This window comes from Panthera onca, chromosome E3, assembly GCF_046562875.1.
Source record: "Panthera onca isolate mPanOnc1 chromosome E3, mPanOnc1 haplotype 2, whole genome shotgun sequence".
Taxonomy (NCBI): Eukaryota; Metazoa; Chordata; class Mammalia; order Carnivora; family Felidae; genus Panthera; species Panthera onca.
Genome location: NC_138354.1, coordinates 7,637,029 through 7,645,708, shown reverse-complemented (window position 1 = coordinate 7,645,708; position 8,680 = coordinate 7,637,029). Strand labels below are relative to the sequence as shown.

The 8,680-nt window shown below is 60.9% G+C and overlaps 2 protein-coding genes across 5 annotated transcripts; one reads left to right on the top strand and one right to left on the bottom strand.

The window, feature by feature from the left end:
* The first annotated feature begins 54 nt into the window (after positions 1-54).
* Positions 55-1,911, top strand: SAP25 (Sin3A associated protein 25). Of its 4 annotated transcripts, none has more exons than XM_060649353.3 (6): positions 55-526; positions 701-801; positions 893-996; positions 1,070-1,247; positions 1,366-1,463; positions 1,545-1,911. In XM_060649353.3, exons 1-6 carry the CDS (start codon positions 381-383, stop codon positions 1,830-1,832), a joined length of 915 nt encoding a protein of 304 aa, XP_060505336.1. In that variant the 5' UTR covers positions 55-380; the 3' UTR covers positions 1,833-1,911. The 4 variants fall into 4 exon arrangements, with proteins under 4 accessions (XP_060505336.1, XP_078295859.1, XP_078295860.1 ...); XM_078439733.2 differs by having other exon boundaries at positions 890-996; positions 1,094-1,247; XM_078439734.2 differs by having other exon boundaries at positions 890-996; positions 1,405-1,463.
* A 148-nt stretch (positions 1,912-2,059) lies between these two features.
* Positions 2,060-5,728, bottom strand: LOC132688804 (uncharacterized). Its single transcript, XM_060647879.3, has 2 exons — positions 4,167-5,728; positions 2,060-3,954 (listed from the first exon to the last, which is right to left on the bottom strand). Exons 1-2 carry the CDS (start codon positions 4,561-4,563, stop codon positions 2,786-2,788), a joined length of 1,566 nt encoding a protein of 521 aa, XP_060503862.3. The 5' UTR covers positions 4,564-5,728; the 3' UTR covers positions 2,060-2,785.
* Between the last annotated feature and the right edge of the window lie 2,952 nt (positions 5,729-8,680).

The following is an 8,680-nucleotide window of genomic DNA, read 5'->3' as shown; positions in this document are numbered from 1 at the left end:
GTGTGTGTGTGTCCGTCCGTCTGTGAACGAAAGCAGTGCTTCGCGGGGAAAGGGTCGCCTCCGTGTTGACGTTGGGGTTCTGCAGTTCCCCGCACCTGGCGTCACCCCTCCATAGCCAACGGCTGCCAAGCGCGGGCCCAGCCACCCCCGCCGCCAGGGGGCGTCCGCGGGATCCCTGCGGGAGCGCGCGCCACGTGGTCCGGAAACGCGCTGGGCGTCGGCGTGGCCGCGAGGCCCTGCGAGCTGGGCGGGGTGCTGCGGGAGGTCAGGGCCCTGAGGGGGCCGCGTGGGGCTGCGAGGGGAGAGGTGGGAGGCGCCGACGGTGCGGACGGGGGGCACGGAGCGGCTGGCCTGCGCTGCCCTCCCCCGCCAGAGGCCTCATGTTGCCTGGGCCGCCTCGGCGGTGGGACGCGGGCAAAGAGCAGGCGCTCGAGGAACATGGCTCCTCGGCTGGCAGTGACCCCGTGGAGACCTCGACCTTTGGAGAGGAAGCCCTGGAGGAGCCAGGAACTCCCCCGCAGGACAGGTGAGGGGCTGGGCGGGAGGGAAGTCCGACAGGGGGCCCACAGTGTGCGGAGATCTCCTTGCCGACCCTGAAGAATGGCTGTGCCCAGACTCCCTGCACCAGGCACCCTCGGCCCTGCCCAGGAAGTACCGGGGGAGGCTGTGACCGGTGCACCTCAGTACCTCCCGCTCCCAGCCCGCAGCCCCGGTCCCGAAGGCCCTCCTGGACCCGGAGAGAGCTGCTGCTGTCCCGGCCTCCCCCAGGCCTGGCTGCGGAGCATTCCCCGGGAACCCCAGGTAGGTTCAGGCCTTGCGGCCTTTACCCCACAGGACCCTTCCACCGATTCCCGAGCCTGTTTTAATCTCTGTCCCCTCCCCACCCCAGTAGCCCTTTCCCCTCAGATGGCCTGGGAGGTGGCCCCCTCAAGGATGACCGTGTTAGCACCATGGGATCCCAACTACAAGGCTAAAGCGGGACCCCGGCTGGTGTGGGTGAGTTGGGAGTACCTGCGGCTCTGTCCTGGGGGTGGGGCAGGGGTGCCTTCGGAGGGAGCCCAAGCTCCAGTGTTCTGTCATGCCCCCTTCACAGGGGCCCAGCTGTGCACCTGGCACCTCCTTCTCAGGCCGGACCTTGTGTCATCCCTCATTGTGGCCGCTGTATGAGGCAGCCTCAGGCCGGGACCTCAGGTCCCTGGCCCCTGCAACAGGACATCAGAATGGAGAGCATGAGCCCAGGGATGCAGGTACTTTGCTTGGGCCCAGGGACTTGGAGTGGCCCTGCACGAGCTCCTCAGGGAACCAGTGCAGCCCTTGCCGATGTGGGAACCCCAGCCTGCTGCCCTCCCAGCTTCTCCTCTCCAGGGTTCCCAGTGATGTGCTGTGAAGATGTCTTTGTTTCAGACCCTCTGCTGCCATGTGGGCAGCGTATTCCCCTGTATCTGTCTGAGGCCTCTCAACAGGTGAGTGCACTTCCTGCCCTGGCCTCGCCTATTTTTCATGCAGGGCTTGGGTGGAGACACTCCCCCCTCCTGTCTCCTCAGGTGATGGGCTCTCTGAAGCTGCTGCTCCCACCTCCTATCATGTCTCCCTGGGTCCTCCGCACCCCATCCCCTGGCTGCCCTACTGCCTGGCTCAGTGGGCCTGAGCTCATCGCCCTGACTGGCCTCTTGCAGATGAGCCAGGGGCCTCCTAGACCTGTGGCTTTGGAGGCTCCCACGCCCCCTGCTGGCCCCCCAGACCCTGTATCTGATCACCCAGACCCCAGTGGTGGCCCCAGCTGTTCTCACTGCACTGATCCATCTGCCCCTCAAACCCCAGACACACATTGAACATACCCTTCTGGGTGCAGAATGGGTCCCCTACTCCCCTAGACAGCTTCTGTTGACAATAAAAGTGTTGGTTTGCAAACAGGCTCTTTGTAGTGAGTAGCAGAGTGGGGCATGGAGACAGGGATGGGATCTCTTCCTCTACACAGCTTAGGCTGCCCTCCCCTCAAATTCTTGTTACTCATTGGTCACCCCCACAGTAGCTCAGGGGAATCCACGGACCTAAGACCTTTCCAGGCTGACCAAGGAGGGCACCTTTAATAGGGCAGGGTGTGTGTGGGACCCACAGTACAGTCCCCCAGACAGTATTTGGAAGCAAGAAGTCTAGCAGCTCTGCCAGGCTCCATAGAAGGGAGGGTTGTATGAACACATGGCTGGTGCTGAGAGAGGGAAATCAGGGAGTAAGGGGGTGGCACAGCACTTTTGGGAAGCAGTAGAGGGAAGGTACGTGGTGCTTTCAGCCCTCTTGCTTTGGGGTCCTAGGAGTTCAGCCCTGGGGCTGGGGATTAGTTCTTTGGCTGGGAGGAGACACAAGGCAGGTAGGGAGGAACAGGTCCATGTGAGAGAAGTCAGCCAAGACCGGGTAGGGGGCGCCAAGGCCAGCCTGGGAATTTGGAGTGATGCTTCAGGAATTCTGCCAGGAGAGAAAGGATCAGGGCTTTGCTGGGGGTTTGTGGGCAGGAAGAGGGGAGGGTGGCTCTAGAATTTTCTCCGTTAAAAGAATCCAGCTTCTTGGGGAACCTTTTCCTGAAGATTCCCCAGGCACCACATCTGGAAGGAGCAGAGTGGGTAACAGGCCTAAGGGCAGCTCAGAGCTCTGCAAGTCACAGGTCCTGGGGGGGGGGCGGTGCCTAAGAGCCCCTCCAGGTTTGGAAGGGTGAGGGGAGGAGTTGAGGGGAGCTGGCAGGAAGGCATTTGTCCTGTTTTCTCTCTCCTCCTCCCCATCCATCCGTCAGCTAGACTGGAGGGGGCTGCCTGTGTCTCCTCACCGGAACCTCCCTGAGGTTCTGGAAGTCGATGCGGGCATAGCTGTGTGGGTGGTGAATGCTGGACCCCGGGGTGTCGCCTTGAGCCTCCAATGGAGGGACCAGGTCCAGGTCTACATAGTTGAGGCGGTTTTTGGTCGGGTCTTGTATGGCAGTGCTCATTCCTAAGTGGTGTGGGGCCACGTACCTGATGCACACATAATCTCCTGCTAGCTCCGAAGGTGGTTGCAAGCAGGGATGAGCCCCTGTCGGTCCCCAACATTCCCCGACGGCGGGAGGGGGGCCTTGGAAAGAAGGTCCCGGCCTCCTGGGCCTGGGCGTATAGGAACGGGGCAGGGAGCTCGAGGAAAAGGACCCTGGCAGAAAGTGGCTCATGGGCACGTATTCAGTGCCCCCGCACCCCTGGAGCTGCTTGTGGGGAGGGACATGGGCAAAGGCTGCAAGGCCCGGGGGTGCCATCACCATGTAACCACCTGCTTGGCCACCCCCCATGGGCTCGTAGTTGCTCCCAGCTCCCATGGCGACGTAGCCCCCGCCCCGCTCCAATTCCCCAGGGTGCGAAGCTGCAGTCGCCAGCGCCGCCAGGGTCTCAGGGGTTGCTTTCTCCTTCCTCTCACCCGCGCTCCCGCGATGGCTCAGGCCGCTTGATTGGGCTGCCGAGGCCAGGGTCGCATAAGGTTGGGAGACAGAGGGTCTGTAAGAGCTCGTCGGGGGATCCCTTGGCAGTGGCTCAGTCCTGCCACCAGCATCATCATCCCCGAGTCGCTTCATGGCGGCCAGTACGGTCTCGTGAATGCTTTGGGCCACCGCGGCATCCGGCGCCTGTAGCCACAGCTCCCCGGGGCCCGTGGGCGCCGAGCGGCCGAGTTCCAGGAAGAAGAGGGAGTCTGCGTGGCCACAGCGGCGCACGCTGAGCAGCGACAGGCGCAGGGCCGGCGGCGGCGAAGCCTGGGTGTCCCGAGAGCCTCTGCCCTTGGGCTTCCGCAGCAGGCTCAGCACCCCCGAACCCAGGCACAGGCGATAGCTGCCGCTGCCCAGGCCTCGTGTCCCCCCCAGTCCCTTGGGCCGCAGCGTCACGGGCCAGACGTCCTGAAATGGAGCAAGGATCCAGGCCCTGGGGTCCTCGTGAAAGCTGGGACCTGGAGAGATAGTGGGCTGGTCACAAAGGGCTCCTGGGTCCGGAGGTTGGAGTCACTGTGCCCCAAGAATTAAAGAGGTGTTAACGCTTCACGTTTGAACTTCATATCCGAGACTTGCTGGGACAACCTAGGATAAACAAAACCCGCGAACACCCAACCCCCGGTTCCCAGCCCCCCGCCGCGTCTCCACCTGCCAAGGGGTGGGGCCTCACCCGCAGCCGCGCGCACCTCAAGCAGGGCGCTGTACCACGCCTGCTGCTCCGCCTCGCAGGCCGCCGCCACGCCCAGGCTGCGGTCACGCGTGTACAGGAGGATCAGGTGGCGCTGGCGCGCGTCCACGCGCGTGCTGATGGTGCACGCGCCCGCCAGGCTCACGATGAGCTTGGGCGGCACTCGGCCGGCGCGGAACTTCTTCTCGCTCTCGTAGCACTCTAGGCTCGGCGGGTCCGCGCGCAGCACGAAGAAGCGGCGGCGCTGGGACTTCTGCTTCCGAAGGTGGCCGCAGAGCCGAACGTCAGCGGGACAGGCCCAGGGCCGCGGCAGTACCAGGGGCACGTCGCCCAGCTCGGCCTCTGGGGCCGCCGTGGGACCACCGCCTCCCCGCTTCATCACGGGCCAAAGGCAATATAGTGGCCGGAGTAAGGGCTGAGATTCAGTAGGGTGGAGGTGGCGGTCCTCAGGGAGGAGGGCAGCGTCCAGACAGGTTGCCACCTGTCTTTATGCCCAGGGTCTCACCCCTTCCGACTTGAAGTTTGGGGCCTGGGATCTGCGGTGGACCCCTCGCAGCGCGCAGCGTGTACCCCAGTGGTTGTCCGGTGGCCTGTGACACACGGGGCTCCAGCGGCCTCTGAGGCCTGACCCAGGCCAGCCGGCCGGCTCCCCGCGCCTTGGGTCGCCTCCTGTCCCCTCCCTCCCTTTGCCGACCGCTCCAGAGTCCCCACCCCCACGAGGTTAACCCTCGTGCGACCGGAACGCTGGACACCAGGCCGTGGGAGTGAAGTCTGGGAGAGGTGGCCTCCACCCCACCCTAACCACCCTTGGGCTGGGGTTGCAGGGGCGGGGAGTGTGTGGGCGTCTCTACGGATCCGAGCTGACTGCCAAGGAAGCGACGACCGAAGTGAGGCAAATGTGAGTGGAACTGTGTCGGAGGCGAAGGCGCAGGAGTCTGCAGTCCTGGAGATTAGGGGACCGCCCTTACTGCAGCACCGCCTTTTGCTCCTGCCACTGGCTACTGGGGCTCTAGGCGTCCAAAACCTGTGTCCTCCGTTCCCACCCAGGAATGGTTCTGTACCCTTCCTTCCCAAGCCAGCCTAGGAGCTAGGGCCACCAATCATTGGGCTGTGATGATTTCAGAAGAGCTGGAGTTCATTTTCTCTCTGGGTTTAGGGTGATAGGAGGGGTCTTCAGAGAAGACTTCTGGATTGGTCTCTATGCACAGACCATTCCACCAGAATTCCAGTCAAGGGGACACTGAAGGAGAACCCGGGGAAGAAGACACCATCTCTCTGGGGCACTGCCCTCCCGCTGCCCTCAGCCCCTTCTCACCACCACTGTCCCAAAATGCTACCATGGGCCAGCTGAAGGCTTTGATCAGAGGTGCAGACTCTCTGGTGGGGGAACCCCATCCTAAGAGATTTGAGATGGAGTTGGGGTTCAGACATTGTACACCCCACTTCTGACCCTTTCAAGGATCATGACTCCTGCTGGGGTGATGGCGCTGGTCACCACACACTCTAGAAGACACACCACCAGGAGATGACACGTGGGTGGGAGCCTTTGAGGACTTTGTGCTATCATTCTCATTGCTAGTAAGATAGCTAAGGGCGGGGGTAGGGTGGGGGGAGCCAAGGGTCGAGGAGGGGATGTGGGCAACTGAGTCTTAGCCCTATTAAAGATGACATATGGGGGGGGGGAGATGGCATATGGGGAGGAGGGCTATTAGGTAGGGAAGAAGATACAGCAAGAACACTGAAGCAAGGGAAGCCTGTTCATTTTCTCAGACTAGTCCATAGGCCATGACAGCCTGAGCTGCGAGGGCAGGTCTTCCCACCCATGCTTCTCCACTCCCCAGATTCTTCTAGAATGCTGGAGAAGCCAATGGTGCACTGTGTGGAAGCTAGGATCCTCAAATATCTTTTCACCATCATGTTGAGGGTGAAATGCAGGGAGCCAACCGTCATCATGAGGATGGGCATCTGGCTAGAGGCAGGTGGTGCCCAGGTCCCCCCTGAGCCTCTGGCTCAGCCATAACCCCCCCCCACCCACCCCCCACCCCCACCAAGTGCAGGAGAGGTGCAGAGAGCATGTGAGCACTGGGGCCAGTGGCAGCCACTACTTTTGGTGGGTATTGGCCAGGGAGAGGCAGGTATGTGATGGCTCCATAAGTGGCCCCCCAAACAGAATTGTGCTCAAAGCCATTGTCTCCAGTGTGGCCTTGACACATGTACCAGGTGCAAAGTAGCAAGGACACAAAAGAGATCTGCAGGTCCCTCCCCCTCCCAGTGCTGCTTTGAGGAACAGGGCACCCACAGGGCCTACGGACTTGCTGTGCTCCTGGCCTGGAGCCTTACTCTCCAGGCTTGATTTGAAGCTATCCACAGAGGGCCTCTTCATCCCTACTCCTTCCACTCCGCATCAACCAGGCCACAGTGAAGCACCCCAGTCCTTGTGAACTCACAGCTGCTGTCACAGAGACCAGCTCCAGACCACTGGACTGAACCCCTAAGTGCTGGGTACAGATAGAGCAGAAAGCAGCAGGGATTTGAGTACCTGGGTTCTGGGCAACAGTGATGGTGTGGGGTGGTAATCAGTGCCAGGTGATTTAGCCTGCTGGATACCAGGAAAAGCCTGGAGCCAAACGACTGGCCTAATCAGTTGCCTTAGCAACAACATTGCCCTTGGCCCTCCCCAGACAAGATCTTGTTAGCCTGTTGCCCTGGTAACTCCACTTGCTCCCCAGGGACGGGAAGTGGCAGAACCTCAGCCCCGCTGGGTGAGAACACCTTTCCCAACCTGAGGGGTCTACCTGTGCATCCCTCTGCTGGGTGCAGGGTAGCGGCAGGATGGGATCTCCACATTCTAAATCCCTGTGGAAGAATCTTGTTACCAGCGAGAGGAGCCCACAAGGAGAATGGGGTCCTAAGGCTGGGCTGTTCCTATCAGCCCCTTTCTCCCCCATCTGGAGTTCTTCCCCCTCTGTGGAGGAGGGATGCAGGGCCACCGCCATCTCCTGCCTTCAGTCTTCCCTCACCATGGCTCCCAAGCTCCAGTCTGGAAGGAAGGGAGTTTTCACAGCCATCCTGGGGACTGGCTCCTGCTTCCTCACCCACAGGGGCGTGTGACCTGCTGAAGGCTGGGGCCAAGCCAGAGGACTGTTGTCTGCAGAGTGTGATCACAGCACTGGCCAGAGGGACATGAGGACTTGGTCAGAAGCCCGGTGGGAGCCTGGGTGAGCTCCATGGTGTGCCTGCAATGGGGTTCAGATTTGTAACCCCCCAGGCAGGGCCGTGTAAGTGCGTCCTGGGGGGGGTGAGGTAGGAGGAACACAGCCCAGTCATTTAGACATTTTCTGTCAGGCCAGGGATTTTTCCATTCTTTGCTGCTCGCCTGGACACAGGAGGCCCCACGGAGGCAGCACTGTGGCTGCTCTGCGCCAAGAGAGGCAGCTGCGGTCCTAGTCTTGGCCTGTGCCCAGGGAACTCGAGTGTTCTGTCCTGGGGTTGAAGGCTGACCCAGTGTAACTTCTCTGATTGGTCACCCTGCCGTGGCCAGTGAGCTGGCTGGAGTCCATGTTGGACACAGTGCCCGGGATGTGGGGAGGGGGACTGCAGGGAGGTACTGGGGCCCAGGCACCAGGCAGTAAGGAGACCCTTGAGAAACTATAGGAGTGTGACTGAAACAGCACAGGCCCTTTCAATGTCACCTCCAAACCTCAGTGCTTTTGGTTAGGAAAGGGGGTTGGGGGTGGCTGGGGAAAAATAAGAAAAGGCTCCTCCTCCTACCATGCAACAGACCAGCTTCCTCCCTTCCTGGTTCTAAGCAGAGAAAATGGGAAACAAGGACAGGGACAGAGGGGTAATCAAGGGGGACAGAGAAAAACACTGGGAGAAGGGGACAGAGCATGAAAAACCCAGGGAAAAGGGATGGTGGTCCATGCTGGGAGAGCCACCAGGCAATGGAAGGAGAGAAGGGGCTGGGAGAGTGGGAACACAGACCCAAGACAGGATGGGTTCTGAGCCTTGCAAAGGTGGGGAGGCCATGCCTGGCTGGGCGAATAGCAGCAGCTGGAAATATTTCCAGAAAAGTCCTCAAAGTAAATAAAGTGATAACACAGTCTCCATCTCTCCTTGCTGTTCTGCTGTTAAAGGACATTGGGTAGAAAGATCCAGTGAATCCCAAGAATGAACAGCTGCAGGGCCAGAGTCCCTGTGCAATGTGGAAAAGGGAGGAACCTCTCTTGACAGCAAGGCTGAGTGCTGGGCCTCTCCTCTGCCACATGAGGTGTTTAACCCACGCTGGCTACCTTGTCACCACACAAACAGCAGAGACACCATGGCTGTTGACATAACATCCTCAGGTGAAAACAGTCTGGAGAGGGGCTGAGGATGCACCGACCTGGCAGTAGTCCACTGGTCTATCGGGTCTACTCGGATGAGACTGTCTCCATGCTGGCACTTCCTCCTCTGTCCACTGGCACCCCCCCCACCCCCATCACCCCCTCCCTGCA

Excerpts from the sequence above, each read along its gene's own strand:
- LOC132688804 (XM_060647879.3), bottom strand. The coding sequence starts at position 4,563 with ATGAAGCGGGGAGGCGGTGGTCCCACGGCGGCCCCAGAGGCCGAGCTG. Across the intron at positions 3,955-4,166 it reads TGAGGTGCGCGCGGCTGCGG|GTCCCAGCTTTCACGAGGAC; the intron begins GTGAGGCCCCAC and ends CTATCTCTCCAG.
- SAP25 (XM_060649352.3), top strand. The coding sequence starts at position 381 with ATGTTGCCTGGGCCGCCTCGGCGGTGGGACGCGGGCAAAGAGCAGGCG. Across the intron at positions 802-889 it reads GCATTCCCCGGGAACCCCAG|TAGCCCTTTCCCCTCAGATG; the intron begins GTAGGTTCAGGC and ends TCCCCACCCCAG. Across the intron at positions 997-1,069 it reads CGGGACCCCGGCTGGTGTGG|TGTTCTGTCATGCCCCCTTC; the intron begins GTGAGTTGGGAG and ends CCCAAGCTCCAG.